The following is a 19993-nucleotide window of genomic DNA, read 5'->3' on the forward strand; positions in this document are numbered from 1 at the left end:
ACTTATTTTTATCTCCAAAAACCACATTTGCAACCTGATACTGAACTTCTATAACATTAGAATACTGCTCTTTTACCCACAAAACTCCACCTAAACCATTACAGCCTGCTTACAATAAACATCATTATTTCCTATGGGCATCATACTGATGTGAGTAGGTAACATAACAAATATGCCTCACAATCTTTATAAGTGGTTGCACAACACGGAAAGCTACAGATCATCAACAGGAGTGGCCTTTAATAGTATATGTTTAACATATTTCACATGGGAGGACCTCAAAACCAACGTACTTTCAAGAACAAAGCAATTAATACTTTAATTGAGAGCAAGATTTTATTATAAGTTTTGGATAGTCTACAAGAGGCTATTTTAGTATATTACAAATTTGACAGTGAAGCAACTATAGTAATTAAAGAATGAATTCTCAAAGAATCCTTGAAAGTAAATGTTTCCAATTTTGAGGCTTTATGAAACTTAAGAAGGGCCACAGAATTACTGTAATTTGCACAAGTGAAGCCCTATAAAAGAAAAGGAAATATTTTTAAAAAGAAAAAAATCAGGCATTTTAAAAGGCCAAATTAATACTAGAAACAACCTAAATGAAAGTAAAACCAGAGACATAGCAAGATGGTGTCCAAGACACACAGTAGTCCTTTTCCTTTTCTTACCGTGACTGTATTAAAGGCTCACACAACCCATAAACTTGATAAAGGGAAACAAGAAAAACCTGTAAAGGCATCCTGAGTCCAGAAGTTCCTTGTTTGTGCTATTACTATTCCTATTACCAGAACACATTTATAAAGTCACTTTACTAGTCAACATCATCTATATCAAAACGTCTTCCAATTACAGAGTAAGTACATTTACAAGCATAAACAACACCCGACAAGCACAGGATAAAAAAAAATAATTCTATCTGCATTTGAAACAGGTAAATTCTGGCCGACTAATCACACTGAACTACCCTTTTCTATTTCGAAGCATCTTTTAGTCATCAACATGATGATTATACTAATTATTCATAGTTGCTTTTTTAAGGTTGATCTATCAAGAGAGATAGTCATAGTTGCAATTCACAACTCTCAAACGAACAGTATCATTAATCGCCCAAATGAAAAAAACAGAAATATCATTCATTCTATCATCTGCATGATGCACAGGAATGATTTGGCCCTAATTTTGACTATTAGTCTATAAGCATTAACTCCTGAAAAAATCATAAAAATCAATTCTTTAAAGCTAGCTAAACTCTTTGATAATCTGCACTTTAAAGGGAACTGCTGAACAAGTCTGTTCTCTATGAAATTATAATCTTGATCCATTAGTTCAACTTAAGACTCATTTTTACAGCTAAAATGATTCCTTCAATTAATACCTCCCACCCTTTCTTTGTGCTCTATAGGCAGTTTTAGATATTTTAGGTACTATATTTTAGAAGTTATTTGCATTTGCTTCTACTCCTCTTTTAGTATTTCCTATAGGTACTTGCAGGCAGCTTGGACTTCTGAATCTCATTGAGGACTCGAAGATCCATGGATTAAACTAAAACAGGTGGTAAAACTACTGGCCTGTTTTTTGGCTCATATGTCTCATGCAAGCTTCAGCTCCTGCTGGAAGGATGGCTCAAGTGCTCTTGAAGCTCTTCCAGCCTTTGAGAAATCAAAATTAGTGCTGTTTTGCCTTAATATCTAGGATCAGAATAAGTTCCTTGAGGGATTATCCTCAGCCACCTCAGTTTAATCAATCATTTAGAGTCTGTCTAGTCTCTTAATGTGATTTCTGTACAAGTTACATTTAGCCATCACAAGAATTTATATCATTCACAAATAATTAAGGAGGACTAAGCCTAAAATCAATGTTTGAACGTCCTACCTTCATTTTTGTCAGCATCCAACAAATTCTGAAACTCTGTATGAAATATCTCCAGGTGTTTTTCAATAAGTACTTGCTCACATTTTCGTGCTAACTCATCTTGTGTGCTCTCATGGAGATATACCTGAACTCTACGCTGTTCCTCAAGAAGGCGAGCTTCAGCCTACAGAACAGAAAGAGAAATTTGAAACCTGCATGGAAGGCAGAACAGAAATCCAACAGCAGCAAGCAGGCAGCAGATGACTACTTAGTAAATTCGTCTAGAAAATACGCAAAACAACGACAATAAAATCAAATCTCTCGGTAATGTGGTATTATGGTCTACCTACATATGCAGTTATTTTTCTGGTAATCGTAACGTGACCACCCCCCATATACGGAATCAATGTTTATGTTGATGACAATATTATACGCTGTTTAAGTTGGGGGAGAATATCAGCAAAACTGTTTTCCCTTTGCTTCCAAATAAAAAGTTTATAGATGGAAATCTGCTGTCAAAAAACCTCAAAGCTGCTGACATGGGATGCAGGGAGTTTTTGTATCAGGAAGTTCTCCAGCCACAGAAGTAATTTTATTTAAGACAAATGTGAAGATACTTCATATCTCCACAAAACTAGAGCTGAAAACTACTGTTTAACAGTACGTCCCTGACAAACTCATCTGAATCTTCTCACCTACATTCTTCCATGGAAGCTTCCCAATAGTCTAGAATAATTTAAATTACACTAGCATTTAATTTGGCATGTGAAATGCTACATATGCATATTTTCCTGGCAAACCAAAATTCTAAATGCCACTCAAGGAACAGTACTTAACATAAAAATGTAAAACTGAAGTTGTTTATATAACAATTACCTCTATTTTGTTTGAAAAAGTGTTACAAGATTCACTTTACAAGCCATCTGTACTTGCAGCACATTGTTAGGGATAAAGTACATATGTCCCCTTATCGGTCAGAATTATTTAATAACTACAATAATTCCTTCTCTTGGTGAAGTTTCCTAGTAATTCTGAATATTGATTAGGCATGAAAGATCATATTAGACAACAACAAAGAACAATTTCACTGCAAGTATACTGCATTGTACACAGATGGCTTTAAATAATCTGTCAGTGTTAGTTTCACTCATTTCTATAATAATTTTGCACTTTGCTCTTGTGAAATGGTCCTAGATTACTGTCGCCCATAGTTAAACCGCTACAGGTCAAAGTGTGTAGGGGGGGAGGAAAATATCAACAGTTCGGGAAGGGATATAAGCTCATGCTTCAGGGAACTTGCCCGTTTCTTACCAGTAACAAGTAGCAATCAACTTTCTTAATGACAGCAAATAGCAGCAAATCTTTCTGATGAATGCTGGAAACTGGAATCAGACGAGTAGGACAACTGATCTTACATTTAACCAAGTCTGTATTTCTGTATTTCAGGAAATCTGCCATTTCTAATGCTGCTACTTAGAATATTCTCAAGACCTTCACTTTTAATGCTAACAGTCATCTTTCTCTTTGAGCTCCTTTACGAAAATCATCATTCAATGACATCAGGTTTGTTCATACCCTCTCACTTTTTGTTCTTGTGCTTCCATTTTCCTTTCACAGTCATATTTCAGAAACAAGGGAAAAATTAGTTTACACAACAGTATCTTTGGCTGCTTTAACGATAAAGATCAGAAGTTCACTTTATTTCAAGGGACAATCTTAAGAAATACTGACCTTTTCCCCTACAGCATATCAGGCCATGCCAGCTTTACTCATGAGTTCTGGCCTGAGAAGAAAAATTCACAATCCTTCTAAGCTCAGTAAGTCTGCCTGTATAACTACACGCATATACTAATTCTAATTAAGATTTCATTGAGTATTCTACAAGAAACAACTGGGATTCTACTACATCATGGTTACATTGCTGTTAAGCTGGTGTGCACCAAGGTATTCCAACAGGTTTATTTTTATTTTGCAATTTTTTATTTTGCAATTTATTTATCCCCACTTAGAACTCAATGCACAGTGCTGCAGTGTGAAAGTCAAGTAAGCGTACTAATAGCAAATTACTTGGTTTATGGTTCATACTTCCAACAGATAACTTTTAAGACCTTCTTACTGCTAGTATGTACACTGTGGGAGTGCTGGACAACTTGCAGCTTTTCACATCAGTCGCATTTAAGGTGTTTTGCAACAGAAAAGAACCCTACTTCTCACAATACTCAAGTAATAACTTGGAGAGTACAACTCTTCCAGGCATTTAAGTGGCATGCCAGATTACAACACCCAAACTGAAAAAAAAATATTCTAAGTGTACAAAATGGTCTACTCACATTTAACTAAAAAATGTTAAGAATTCCTTATACATAATGAAGTAGGGTAAAATTGAAGGACAAACCTACCTGAATTTTAAATTAATAGTTTTTAAAATTTTCACACCCTCTCATGATCTCTCCAGCAGAGCACACAGACTAGAGGAATCAGTCAATTTGTTCCAGTGATTTAGCTAAAAAGCTTCAATTAATAACTTTCCCCTTTCTGTTAGGTCACATCCCTTAGTTCATACCCCTTTGCAAGCTCTGATCATATTTCCTGTGGTGTCTAACACACATCTTCCTCAGTTTCATCAGTTAAATCCCAGGAAACTAGTAATGAAAACAGAGTTTCTTGTTCAGCTTGATTTCAATATATGTACATTAGCTGTAAGGAGATGCCAAGACAGCCAAAACAGCTTGTATACATCTCTAGCGAATGAATTTGAGCAGGGACTTAAGGCTACACACACAGTTCCTTGCTGAAGATTTCCCCTGCCTGCTGCTAGCTTTATATGTTTTCTACTTCAACATCAGCTTCAAGCACAGCAAGTTGCTCTTTTGTGGATTTCTAAAGTCTTAAAGATTGTTTGGTGTACTAAGAAATTCTTTCTACTTGCCACTAATCTCTAGTTCTTGAAATAGCAATGACCTTCAGACAGCTTTTTACTGTCCTGTACCAGGGAGGCCTGGATAAGTGAGTCATTCAGATTATGAGTAATTGGAATTCCCTTACTCTACTTTTTACACATATTTTAATGACAAAAATTGAAAAGGGAAGTAGCGAAAATCATGAACTCAACAACAAAAGAAAAGGAAACATAGGTATGTCTGGAAACTACAGGACAACTACTGCAATGCACTCGAAACAGAATTTGTTTTACTGTTTTATTTCTAGGACTTCTACCCCGCCGCCCCCCCCCCCCCCCCCCCCCCGACTTTTTTTTGGGTAAACCGTTGACTTCAATGCCAAGACTCAGACTGGATGTGTTCTGCAGCAAACAGAATTACACAAAAGAAACAAAGGTCTTTCAGGGAGGGATGTGTATATGCATATTACCTACTCAAAAAGCTCTTCTTTTTTTAAATTAAATTCAAAGGGAAAAAAACACGAAGCAATTCAGAAAGTGAGGAATTGTGCTGAGAAATAATCCATAAAGCAGCACTTGTCCAAGATGGAAGATCACCTATCTATTTCACATTCAGTATGACCGATCCAATAACTAGAACAAAAATAGTCAATGTTTATCCAGCTTGCTCTTCCTTAGCCTCTGGTTTGGAGGATTCCAGATAGGGCATTTCAGAATTTAAGTCTGAGCTTTATTGATCAGAAGTATTGTGAAAGGTTCGTTACAATAAAATACTCTGAGATTATGAGAGTTAATTAATGATCTACTTCCTTGGGCAGCCTGCTCAGGAAGAAATTTCAATAAATGTGCCAACACAGACCCTTGTATAGAAACAAACTTGTAGGTCTATAGCAAAATGACTGGTTTTGTGGGCTGAAGTCTAACAAAATCTGAATCTATTTAAACATTCTCTTTTGTTTTGCCCATTAAGAAATTTTCAGACTTTGATTGTACTTACTGAAATATACTATGGAGTCAAACTTCAGACCAGATAAACACAGAACCAAATAGTCATAAGGTAAAAGAGCTAATTGTTTCTGTAAAATAATCACCATTTTAAGAAACTAGTAATAAAAGCAAGAAATTTATACTCCATTATCTCTAAAAATTTCCACATCCACAAAATAATTGTGAAGCTTCTTAAATAACTAACCTTCTTCATGTACTCTGTAACTGGGTTCTGTTGCAAGAATTCAGTACTTTCTCGTGTGTAAAATCTCTCTGTATCAGCAAGAAACTGAGATTCAAAGGATTCTTTATAGACAGTTAGTGTAGGTCCTTTTGCAAATGCATCATCTTCATTCAGCCCTAGTTCCACTATGAAAGAAAAGGAAAAAAAGCAAATGACAAAATGGTCTATTATGAATTGGTCTCTTGCAAATAAACAGTTACCTTCTTTCTAATTTTAAACTAATCTAATTTGAAGGTTATCAATTGGGACATTATTGGCATCACTTTTAAAAACTTTTAAAAGTATCCATTTATTTTTGCATTTAAAAAACAAGCAGCACAAGACATTACTCATGCAAACTATACTTTCTGCAATACTACTAAATGGATGATTGGAAAACTTCAGTATCTCAAAAGCTAGTACAAATTCACAGAATCACTAGCTAGGAAAACACCACCAGGATCATCTGGTCCAAACATTCCTACCAATCATTAAACCATGCACCTCAGCACCTCATCCACCCATCTTTTAAATACCTCCAGGGATAATGACTCAACCACCTCCCTGGGCAGACTGTGCCAGTGCCCAATGACCCTTTCTGTGAAAAATTTTTTTTTCTGATGTCCATCCTGAACCTCCCCTGGCAGAGCTTGAGGCCATTCCCTCTTGTCCTGTCCCCTGGCACTTGGGAGAAGAGGCCAGCACCCTCCTCTCTACAACCTCCTTTCAGGTAGTTATAGAGAGCAATTAGGTCTTCCCTCAGCCTCCTCTTCTCCAGGCTAAACAACCCCAGCTCTCTCAGCCGCTCCTCGTAAGACTTGTTCTCCAGCCCCTTCACCAGATTTGTTGCTCTTCTCTGGACTTGCTCCAGAGCCTCAACATCCTTCTTGTGGTGAGGGGACCAGAACTGAACACAGGATTCGAGGAGCGGTCTCACCAGTGCCGAGTACAGAGGGAGAATAACCTCCCTGGACCTGCTGGTCACACAGTTTCTGATACAAGCCAAGATGCCATTGGCCTTCTTGGCCACCTGGGCACACTGCTGGCTCATGTTCAGTCAGCTGTCAACCAACACCCCCAGGTCCTTCTCCTCCAGGCAGCTTTCTAGACAGACTTCTCCTAGTCTGTAGCACTGCATAGGGTTGTTGTGCCCCAAGTGAAGGACCCGGCATTTGGCTTTGTTAAACCTCATGCCATTGGTCTCAGACCAGCGGTCCAGCCTGTCCAGATCCCTTTGCAGAGCCTCCCTACCCTCCAGCAGATCAACACTTCCACCCAGCTTAGTGTCATCCACAAACTTGCTAAGGGAGCACTCAATGCCTTCATTCAGGTCATTGATAAAGACACTGAACAGGGCTGGACCCAGCACTGAGCCCTGGGGAACCCCACTTGTCACTGGCCTCCAGCTGGATTTAACTCCATTTACCACCACTCTCTGGGCACAGAAACTTCCACTTCCTCCTAGAGTTCCAGATTATATGTACATATGTTTTTAATTAATTAAATCGGTCATTAATCAGCATGGCAAAACTTTCAACTTCACATGAATTGCAAAAACCAATCCCACTCGGTTTGTAAACTACTATGAAAACTTCCTTCAAGATATAGCTCCTATATAACTGATTTGTAGACAAAGGACACTCATCTATCAGCTGTGCTTCCAAGCTTTACAAACATGGTATAATCAACTGAAATTGTGTCAAATGTCCCTACAAACACAAAGTTAAGCAATATGTAACTACGTTAATTTTACTGTAGAAATCTTTCCTGGACATATTAGGATCCTACTTCTGGACTCTGTTTGGGGATATAGATTTATTTATAAGACAGTAATAAAACCATAAAGGAATCTCATTTACCATAAGACTGTACAACTCCACTGATCAGTCTTGTGTTGATAGTTTCACCATTTCTTTCCTTTTCAATCAATTTCAACACAGCATTTGTTACCTTAGAAAACAGGGATTAAAAGTAAGTCAAGCCCAGGGAAATCAACTGGAAGGTCAAGCACAATATTTAATCAGGAGCCTACTCCTATATTCAAGACAAGTCAAGCCCCCTGAAAACAAAATGTAAGGACACTTGCACATATAAAGTTCCTACAGACATCACTGACTATGCTACACCTTCAAGTTCTACAATGTAATTGCAGTCCAACTAGTTCTGAGCTGCAAAAGTGTATGCCTTTTTTAATAAAAAAATTTCAAAAAGCACATTCTAAATTAAACTTCCATTTGATTTATACCCGAAATACAAGAAAACATTACAGTAAGAGCTGAACTAACCATGTGTACTTTACATAAAGAAAGCTATCAGCCCATGCTGATACACAATGTGTGGCAACTACTGTGGCCTTTAAACTGAAATCTCATGAATGTTCCCATAATATAATACAGTCTTATTTACTACTACTTCATGATGAAAAGAGTGAAATTAACATAAATATAATATTTTGTCATGACAGAATGTCTTATTTTATATTGTGCTGATCCACTGATTAAAAATATTCATTTGACCCCAATCTCTTGGGCATCAGTGTAAATTTAAAGATTCACAGTAACCATTACAAGAGACCAAACTCCCAGGCCTGTCACTATTTTCTCACACAATCATAACTCAAACCTTAACCTTAATGGGCTTAAAAGCCCATGCTCCAAATTTTTTAGAAGCAGAAGGCTCTCTTATTTTCTGAGTCAACACTCGCCCATTCACTCCTCAAATCCATCATGGAATAGTTACTAACAGCATATATAATTAACGCTATAAAATAACACTACAGTTTTTATCTACATAGATATATCGATACCTGCTTATTTAATGGCCTGAATAAGCAATCTCTCCAGGTCACCAAGGCAAGCTAGAAGGAAGGGAGACAAAAGATGGAATAAAGAAAATACTTACATATATGCACATACACATGGAGGATAACTCCTTAAGGAAAGTTAATATAAGTATGCTAAATAATTCAAACATTTTTAATCATTATATTTTGGCAGACATTTCTCATGCAACAAGACTGCTTCACAATACAAGTACTCCTTGCTTTATTACTAACTCTACCTAAGATGTCCCCTCTTCTACAGCAATTTCATGCCAAATCTAACAAATGCTGCAAGTTACTTTCACAACATAGGCTTTTTTCATTGACAGTTTTCAGGCTGACACAATCCCTTAGCATTAGGGTAGTGAAATGAAGAGGGAGGGAAGTAAGGATACCAACTGTTTTTATACAATATGCAAAGTTATTTGAGTGAAGTGGTAAAATGACACATCACTTCCTAATACTTCACCAGCAAGGACAATAATCCTTTATTTAACAATAAAAAGTGCTTTTAGTTATCCAGTATACAGAACTTCTGCTATGTTTCTCCCTTGTTTATATTATTTCACATTACAGAAAAAATTATCAAGAGAACAGATCGATCTTTCAGAACTGCACCAAAATAACTTATATTACAAACCAAATGTTGACTGAATCTTAGCAGCTTGGATGCTAAAAAATTTGTAGAGATGTATTGAAGTCAACAGAAAAAAATGCAGTTTACTTCTCCACGCTGTATTTGAAAACTTGACTGAATTCTATGTGGAATGACAAGGCCATGCTGATGCACACAGACAGCAGTACAAGCAAATATTATGAACCAGGCAACAGTCTAATACTGGTAGCCCCAATAAGTACAGGCCAGACTAAACATCTCACATGTTTAGATCCATGGAATTTTTACAAATATACTAGGGTGGGAGTAGGGAAATAGGGGAGAATTCCACTTTGCCCACTTCTTCAAAATTTTTAAGAACTTCATACAAATTTCAAGGAGCGACTTGCAGGATGATAATACAAACATGACAGATGGAATGGATAAGTCATTCACTTCAAAAAGCTACATACCGAATAAATTTCATAAATTCCTTTACGACCTTCATCGCACTCACGACGAACCCAATGTCGATTGAGGTAGGCACATATCCCATTCAATACTTTGCTTGAAAACCTATAATCTTCCCACTGTTGAGTGTAGAATTTCAGCACACTCTCATCCATCAAATCTTCACCATCCTGAAATAACAGAAGCTTGCTAATCTTAAGGTACAGCCCAGATATGCAAAGGTGTACAAATTGTAATAAATCTACACCATGCAATGTATTTACAGGAAACATAAGAGCTACCATTTACTTCTACATCAATAAAGCACAAAGCCAGTACGAAATTTAGAAATTAAATCACTGGTAAGAAAATGCACAGCACAGACAAAGCTCCAGAAGACACTCCTGTCCCTCCTATGGGAGGCAGCAAGAGCATACCACCAGAAGCAGTGACACTAGGTAAACTGCACTAGGTAAAATATGACAGCGCAATGGTAATGCATTCAACACCACCACCTCCACAAGATATACCAGCCGCTTCCACTGCTGCTGCTCAGAAAGCTGAAATTAGTGTGGATGGGCTCTTCTCTAGGACCCTGCCAGGTAGTAAATGGAACCCCATATTCTTGGAAATGGTATGGCATCATATTTATTCTTACACAAGAAAAGAAGATCAAGTTGCAACACATGGAAGCTCAAGTATCTTTCCAAACTGGACTGCTACAGCTTGAAAGTTCAAGGGAACAAGACCAGGAATGCATTTTGGATAAGACCTCAGACACTTTTATGCAGCTTCATATATTAATTACACAGTAGACTTGATGGTGCACCAAGAATTCTTTTATTATTGCTCAAAACTAAAATCCCAAAAGTTAAAAGCACAAAAATAACTAGGAACCACTCTCTTAAAAAGCAGTTCAATGTCTTGCTCTCTTTGTAGTTTATTTATTAAACTAACAGCTACCATCAGGCATTTTCAACATTACAGGCAACCATTTTTTCAGCACTGTCAATATGCTGGTTTAATTGGTTAGAAAGTCTATTTATTCTTGTTCAAGACAGAGGACAGCTGAAGATGGCATACAAGGTTACATCTATAAAACACAAATGTACCCCAGCGACTGATCTATGCCTGAGGTAAAGCCTATGAAACTTTCTAATGGCTAGTGGAGACAAAAGCAAATTTTAGGATCATCCAATTTACTTCCACTGGCTGCACACACCTCTAGGTTTGTTGACAGAAGCTATTCTTAACCCAGCCCATATTGCTGCAACAAATGCAGATGGCTCTAATGTCCCATCTTACCTTGAGGAGATTTGTCAAGTAGTTCTTCAGAAATTCTTTTAGCCGTTTGTACAATTCCAAGCCAACAAACTGAGCACCTCCAGGCGTCTGGCCCTTTTTCGATTTAGAAGGAGGTACTCCTGCTCCTCGCGCTTGATTAGACTGATGTACACTAGTACAGTAGTTATAAACGTGACTGACAGGAAGGTTAAGGAATATGTATGTGCCAGACGGAGACATTAATAATACAATGAAAAACAACACAGTAATTTCAATAAGCTATTTTTATGACCATAAATGTCTTAACCATAATACAAGATACATTAGCCTACATAAAGTCAAATCAAATCTAGGAGAATGAAGTAATTTTCAGCAGAATTATCCACAGCAGAAGCGCATCACAATGTATACTGTATTGTAAATACTAATGCCAACTTACCCAAGGCTGACTTAATGAGACCACCAAGAAAATAAAGCAGTGGAATTAGCTGATAAGATTATTTTCAAGCTTTAAATGGAACTTATTTGATGTATTATATTTGCCTTCTACAAACACACAAGTTTTCATTTGAACAGAAAGAAATTTCAACCCTAGCCTCAACCAACATTCAGTAGCTGAAACCACAGAGGATATTTATCCATTCTCTCAAACACAATCCTTTACAAAATACTTAGCCATTTAACACTGGGAGACAGGGGACAAACCTATGAAGTAGTAATGGCTGCAGCATTATTGTTTCCTCTCATACTAATACAGCCTGGAAGACTTGCTGTATCCCTCAATATAACATTTAAAGAAAACATTCTGTTTTCTAATCCAAAAAGCTCGAATACCCAGAATAAGTGGAAGCACTGCTTGAGACCCTTCAAATAAGAAAGCATCTCGAAACAAACTGGGCTCCACAAACAAGGAAAATAAACTAGCTTAGTAGCACACAAATTCAACTGGATAAGGACTCAGATCTGACAACAAAAGTTACCCTAATGACTCATCCAGCAAAAGAATGAAACTACCAAGCACCCATACTTCTACTGACAGTCCAAGGGCAGGCTTTTGAGTCACATCCCTTTTTAAAGAACGCTGTATTAAGCAATCTAGAAGGTCTTATTTGTATTTTAACTAACAGACAAAGCTTCTAAGCACTAGACAGGCTTCTTCCACACCATGCCCTATATTAGGAAATAAATATGTTGCCGAGATTCACTTTTATCTTTCCCTTCAAAAATATCAGCACAATATAATGGAAGACATCAGCATAGCTAAATATCAAGGGAATTACAAGCCCAAATACATCACGCATTACAGAAATTATGAACAGAACTGCTCCTCGTATTTAAACAGTAAAGCTCAAGCAGAAAAAATATCTTAAGACATCCAGTTAACTCCCTTGCAATTTCTTTAAAAAAAAAAAGCTTCACAGACAAATCATATCCAAAGGATTGAGTATCCTGCGTGTCACCAGCAAAATGGCTCACAGTTTGTGGCAAACTGCAAAGAAAGCCTGCTCACAGTCTATACTTACGCACACGCAGTACCTCAGAGACACTGCGGGTTCAGTTCCAGACCACCACAAGGAGTATCACACAAGTTTTCTGGTTTCCCAGTGCACATAAAAGTTATGTATGCATGATACTGTAGTCTGTTAAGTGTGCAATAGCATTAAGTCTAAAAAGATGATGTACATACCTTAATTAAAAAAATTATTGATAAAAAAAGGCACAATAAAAAAACACAGTATCTGCAAAGCACAATAAAGTGAAGCACAATAAAAAGAGGTATGGCTGTACTTGTTCAGAAAGTCATTGCATCCTGTTCAAAAGACTAATGTTTTTTGTCCAAGATTACCTTTTTCAAAACATACACTACACATCTGTTTCTCACCTGTTACCTCATCCAGGTGCCCAAATAATCAGATTTCCCACAATATCAATCAATAATATGAAATCCTTGTTTGTGCTCAGCAACTGAACTTACTACCAGCCTCTTATTTCCTGGACACCCGTGATTTCTTCTAGCTCCTAGCTCTTTCTTTGTTCAACTTTCCTGACACTACTCCTACTTTTACCATCTACACATCAATTTCAGAATTCTCTGAAACACACAGCATAATTATTCTCTAGATACAAGACTTCTTTTCATAAAGAAGAAATGCAGGTCTTATCTCACAGTTTAACTATAAAATATTTAAAGTCTTCTGAATTGTTTATGGGAGGTTTCTCCATCACCATACAAGGAATTTAGGGCTGATTCATAAACACGCAGTCGGCGACCTTGCATCTTTCTTCCTTTAACTCTCCTACCCTAAGTGGTTTTAAGCAAGCCTAAAAATATGAGAGCTGTCCAGATGACAGGTAATTCTTTCAGGCTTTGTGAATACTGCCTGATGAAAATATTCTTTCTGTTCTTTTCAAAGAATAATAAGAACAGCCTACAGAAAAATAAAAGACCGAAGTTAGAAGACTTAAGCCTTTTTCTAACCCCATACATTTTACTATTAAAATCAGGAGTCCTTTTGAAGTGAACATTGAGAGAATCTGACCCCTTTTATCCTGTCCATGCCTGATAGTAATAATCTCAGAGCTCAAGTAAAAATATACCAGTAATATCTGCCTTTTTTTGTTATTCTGGCTTGCGTCTTACCAGCCAAAGCACCCAGGACAACACTTTCGAAACACTCTAATTTAGTTGTTCTGTGCAAGTCAAACTGAAGTAAGTTAGCCTGTGCAGAAGGTAGTTTGTAAATGTAAATAATTCTCTGACATATTATACATAAAAGAATGCACTCTCACACATTGTTTACAATCTGTGTCCCCATCTGCTAAAGCCAACCACTGACAGAAAGACTGACATATTTAAAACAAAAATCAGACTTCTGCAGCTTCCAACGGAGAACACGACAGTCCGTTTGAGAATCACAAGGGGAACGCTATGAAAAGAATTCCTGGTTGCAGAAGGCAAACTAATCCCCTCAACTGCTTCGCACACTGGAAGCCACATATATATCCAAGTAGCTATTAGGAAACATTTCTGTGGGTGTTTGCACAATTCTGCATAGAAATTTACATACTACAACCAGCATGGAAATTAATTCATTGACAGAAGAGTTTGCATCACAGTGAAGCTGCACTGCTTCTCAAGCTTCTGGCTGTCGAATTTCAGATTTGGCCTGACAAACAGACAAGCCATCTGCAGGAGGAATAGATCAAGATCAATCTCTAACTTCCACAACTTCCTTACAGTGAAGGAGCAACGGTATTTAAACGATCTAAATTAAAATTCAAGTTAAAAGACTGCAAGGAAGTTAGGAACTGATTCAGCATTGTGCTGTTTAAGATGAAAAATCTTTTTCAGAACTTTATGCTTCTCAAACTCTTCAAAACTGGACACAAGAAGCAGCAAAAGACAAATTAATTTTACCACCTCTATCTTCAATATAATTTACACTGCTTTTGACAACCTTAAGTCAGTTTCTACAGTTGGGTAGTGCCAAGGAAAAACAAATTCCCATGCTAACATGCCAGGATGAATTTATGGCCTTGTAGGAGATCACTTCCACAAAAGGAAAAGATCCTGACACACAACACACCTGAAGGGCTTACTTGCCACCTGTTTTCCCAGTGGCAAAGGAGTTCATGCAGATAATGTGATGTGGACTGGGGAAGCAACTGCTGCTACAACTAACCATTATCCCTGTTTACAAATCCTTTGCTAAGTAGATCTGAACTTCTGTTCTGCAGGGGGGAATGAAACAGACACTTTCACTAGCAGTGCATGTACTTTTTGAGCAAAGACACCCTCCAAACACAAGCTCAGGTGTGCCACAAACACCTCTAATCTGTCCTCCACCCTAGTAAATACTCCATACAGCATTTTTTCCCCTCCAGGAGCACGTGCAAACAGAAATTACATAAGTCAAGTATCGGTTTTGTAATTCAACACACAACAAGAAAACTCAGATTTTACACTGTTGGGTGCATATTACTCAGTTTCACACAAGTCCCTAATCTTTTTTTTTTTTTCTTCCAATAAATGAAACAGTTATGCTGAGGTAGTAACTCAGTCACCTTTCAGCAACACAGCTGGGTCCCTACAGCTTTTCCATTTTGCTATGAAAAATTAACATAACTGGCACAAGTTTGCTTGAGGAACAGATAAATAAAATTAAAAGGAACTGAAGGGGAAGCAGAGTTAATACAATGCAGCACAAAACTACTGGGCAGAGAGAAATGACAGCAAAGCTTTTGAAAAGCTTGCATGACAACAAGAGCTGAACAAGTCTCTAACCAAAATTTCTCTCTCTCTTCACAATGAAAATCACTTTTAGGCATAAATTTTCTATTTAACAGATCTCAAGCAGTAATTAACTCTCTGCTGAGTGCGCTGCCACCTCAACAGCTGGCCTACAGGAACAAGCTGAGATTAGTTACACTTCTGACCAAAACTTGTCTTATCCCAGATTACACCAAAGGCACACAAGAAAAACATATACAAAGTTACTGAGAATTTTGATAGCAAAATTGCTAGGAAAGATTATGGAAGCTTTGCATTCTTGTACAACCACTTCTAATACAAGCACTACTAATAAAAGCACAATAATTTTGCATATTTTATTTGAAATTATTAAAGCCATTTGAACTCCTCTGTATCCACAAAATTAGGCTGTGCGAACCTCGCAAAACCCCCTAATGCGTCAGCAAAGCTGCTAAGAGAAGTGGGCAAGCCTATATGACTTCAAGATTTAAAAAAAAGAACAGATGAAGGAATTTTGCACAAGTTTTTGAAATGATGAGGTTGCCAAAAAGCAATCATTTTTCAGAACAGGTGCTTTAAACATCCACTACATGTTTGTGAGGGGCAGCAATAAAATAGTAAACTGAGAAATTTTCATTCTTCTCAGGGAGGTATAAATATACTTATAAGTTCTTGTTGATTTCATTTACAAAGCAGTTCAAAGAAAATACATCAGTAAAAAAATTTAGACCCTGCCCCTGAAACCACACATTCTCCATTCACGTTTCAGTGATGAATTACACATTTAAATCTTTAAATTAGATACAACTGCACTGTTAAACTACCTCCATTTCAGTCAGGGAAGATCTTGGGCAGAGACCAAACGAGATATAACAGCATCAGCCACACAGCTGCTATGAAAATCCAGGCATAACTGAACTCAAACATGTTTCTGCAAGTCTGAGATTGGAGAAACTTCCAGCAAAAGCCATCTGAAGACTAATAGATAACTTCTTGTTATCTATCTTATAACTTCTCTTTGTGGCATAAACTCAGAAGAATCACAGAGAAGCCCTGAGTTACAACACAACCACAAATTTTCAAAGCCAAATGCATACACAAATTGTACAGTCTTTATGCCAGGGAGTGCAAGAACCATCATAACTGCGGTTGCTTTTAAGTTTCAAGTTCTTTGCATTGGCAGACGTTAGTTTTGTACAGTATATTCTTGGTTACTATAAAAAGCAAGTAGAACAGCAAGTGATCAATGTGGAGAAGAACAAAACAAGGAACTGATGGCATTAATATAAACATATTCTGTACTTCTCTTGAACTGACACAGCCATTTTTATAGATGTGCTCAAAACCAAACAATTACACCTACCTTTCCACCCAAGGAAAAGTGTTTTATGTACCCTTTGAAAACGTAAACAAATACATTTAATTCTACCCTCACATTCCACACAAGCAGTAACTGGCACATGAGAAACACTATGAAATATCAACAAGAATAGAAGCAGGATTAATATGAGCAGACAGCAGAGGCTGCTTTGACAGATTTAGAGTGATCTTAAACAATTTGACATTAAAGTGAAAGGATAGCTTGGAGTGAGAGAATCTCAAGAGGAAGTGGACTAGTTTCTGATTTTTAAAAGGTGCGTGCCCTAACTCTCAGTATCTCTTCTGTACAGAGAAAGCATAATAACATATACGGGGAAAAAAAAAATTAAAAAACCCCAACCCAATAAACAAACTCACAACAAAACAACGTGTTGTGCTGCCTGATAATAATTCATGCGATCAGAAAATAAGCACAGTTCTAATACACATCTGCTGATCTAAAATCCAATTAAAATACAGGAATTCAACTGAAATCCACTAGGACAAGGATTGTAATAGAAGCAACTATAAGAGACCTTGGCAAATGGATACCATGGATTTGCTTGGACAACATGTACTACTTGTGCTGAATCTACCTATAGGTAAAAACACATTCACATTATTTATGCATTCTATTTTTATGAACATAAGGATTATCCTGAGTAATCCGGTATTTTTAAAATATAAGAATACTACACTTAATTATTTACTGTGTAACACTTTTTTCCTTTATCTATTGATAATATCCAAGAAGAAAAAAAAATCCAGCTTACAGAAGAGATTATAGTAACCTTTTCTGGCAGAATTACTTACATTCAGTCTAATAGATAATCAGTAACCACTACTTTGTTAAAATAACTTAACAAAATTGAATCACAGTAACGAAATTCAGAAACAAGGAAAAGATTTTTCATAAAATAATGAAGCGTGACAGAACCTAATCTTACTTTAAAATACTTAAAGCAATTACTTTTGAAAATAATTAGTATGGGTAATAATCATAGAATCACAGAATCCCTAGGTTAGAAAAGACCTTTAGAGATCACCAGCTCCAACCATACCTATGTCCAGGACTAAATCATATCCCTGAGCACTTAATCTGCCCGTCTTTTAAACACCTCCAGGGATGGTGACTCAATCACCACCCTGGGCAGCTGTTCCAGTGCCTGATAACCCTTTCAGTGAAGAAGTTTCTTCTAATGCCTAATATGAACCTCCTCTAACACAACTTGAGGCCAATTCCTCTCATCCTATCACCTATCACTTGGGAGAAAAGACCAACACTCACCTGTCTACAACCTCCTTTCAGGCAGTTGTAGACAGGGACAAGGTCTCCCCTCAGCCTCCTCTTCTCCAGGATAAACAATTCCAGTTCCCTCAGCCACTCCTCATAAGACTTTTTCCCCCAGCCCCTTCACCAGCTTTGTTGCTTTCTCTGGACATGCATCAGAACCTCAATGTCTTTCCTGGGGGACGTTGAACACAGGATTCGAGGTGCAGTCTCACCAGTGCTTAGTGCAGGGGGAGAATCACTTGCCTGGTCCTGCTGGGCAAGCTGTTTCTGATACAAGCCAAAATGCTATTGGCATTCTTGGGCACCTGCGCACACCGCTGGCTCATGTTCAGTTGGCTGCCGACCAATAACCCCAAGTCCTTCTCTGCCAGGCAGCTTTCAAGCCACTCTTCCCCAGGCCTGTAGCGCTGCATGAGGTTGTTGTGTCCCAAGTTATGGACTCAGTGCTTAACAGAATAATATAAGAAATACAACTGTAAATTGGATTTTACAAATGTAAGACAAGTAAACTTTAAGTTACAGTAAATTCAGCCATTTTATTTCGAAGTTTCATGTAAGAACTATAAGATAATTACACCAAATATAACTACTCAAATGCATTATATGAACTGTTAAAATCTAAGAGTATGATTTTTATGTACACAACATTAGAAAGACTTTGAAAGACAATGTGGACACTGCAGATGCACATTTGAGTAAAAACAACCACACCTTCCAGACTATTTTATACTCCTCTTTTCAGAGGAAACAGGCAGACAAAAACCTTATTTCTTGTAAAGTAATGGTACTTAGAATCTTTAAACGGTATTATTTTTTCCAATAGAATTTTCTTTAAATTGTAACTGGACAATGGGCTCTCTACTATTAATTACTACTACGGCTATTAACTATGCTGTCTAAAGAGTCCTTCAAAATGCTTCTCAGATTATGTTTTGTAAATCAAGATAGTGAAAGCATGATTTTATGCCAAGAAAAGTCATTTTGACAGTTCAAATAAAAGGTACACGCATATGAAATGAAAGCCCATCACCAAGTTCTCTAGTCATATCTGGAAACTAAGAAGTTGATTTGAGATTGGAGGAAAAAAATAAGAATCTCAACGTTCTTCAGCTTTTTGTGCAAGCCACAGAAAAAATTATGCTACTTTAATATAACGCAGGAAAGTTTTCTGACAGTCTAAGACCTGGTTTGAGAATCTGCCTAAGATACATAAAAGGAATAAAACCCTTTCAATTCTCTCCACTAAAGAGTTTAAATCCAAATGTATGTAAATCCCAATTTACCCTATCACACCTTGAGGCCTAATAAACTGCAGACTTACCAGATGATCAGTTTGAAAAAAGGGAATAACCTGCAAAAAAACCCTGAATAAACAACAAACAAACTAGCAAAAGATGTGTACACATTTTATCATCGACACATGGCATTTAAGAAGAGGTGGCCATAAAGACAAGTGACTTATAGCAATATATGAGCAAGAATAATTCTTGTAAACAGGTCTTCAACCAACAATGCAAAACAGAAGCTTACCACTTGCTACTTGCAAGCACAGTTCTCCCTCTGACTCACTGATTCCTCTAAACAGACCCAAAGCCACGCAGAGATATTCTATTGACATTGGTAACACAATTTCATACTTCTTGACTAACTGGAACAACTGAAGTTCCTTTTTTGTTGTTGCAGAACAGTGGCTTGAACTTTTTTCCCCTTTGCATAAAGAAGAGAGAATTACTTCTGAGCAAACCACCCTCTCAGGTTCAGTGTACCAAAAACTTCCTATTTTCATCCTGAGTTCCACGAGTGACCCCTAAGTGACTTCATCACTGCTCTAAGGTTGACTTTCACAATCTAGTCCTGTGTCTAACAGCATCCAAATTAATTGCCACTAAAGTACAAATAAGGTAAAAAGGTTCTTCCTTCACAGCATTAGAAATGCTGCTATATCCATTGTTCCTAGAAAACTAGTTAGTCTTAC

The 19993-nt window shown here is 37.2% G+C and overlaps 1 protein-coding gene across 2 annotated transcripts in view; it reads right to left on the bottom strand.

Annotated features, from left to right (window-relative positions):
* The window catches only part of CUL1 (cullin 1), a 56140-nt gene that overhangs the window by 14831 nt on the left and 21316 nt on the right, over nucleotides 1–19993 (bottom strand). For both annotated transcript variants that reach the window (XM_069859731.1, XM_069859730.1), the window contains exons 3-8: nucleotides 11135–11309; nucleotides 9853–10020; nucleotides 8770–8820; nucleotides 7823–7913; nucleotides 5946–6109; nucleotides 1876–2038 (exon numbers count right to left, since the gene is read on the bottom strand). In XM_069859731.1, the coding sequence (XP_069715832.1) occupies nucleotides 1876–2038; nucleotides 5946–6109; nucleotides 7823–7913; nucleotides 8770–8820; nucleotides 9853–10020; nucleotides 11135–11309 (812 nt within the window). The remainder of the gene's footprint in view (nucleotides 1–1875; nucleotides 2039–5945; nucleotides 6110–7822; nucleotides 7914–8769; nucleotides 8821–9852; nucleotides 10021–11134; nucleotides 11310–19993) is intronic.

Source organism: Phaenicophaeus curvirostris, chromosome 6, assembly GCF_032191515.1.
Source record: "Phaenicophaeus curvirostris isolate KB17595 chromosome 6, BPBGC_Pcur_1.0, whole genome shotgun sequence".
Lineage (NCBI taxonomy): Eukaryota > Metazoa > Chordata > Aves > Cuculiformes > Cuculidae > Phaenicophaeus > Phaenicophaeus curvirostris.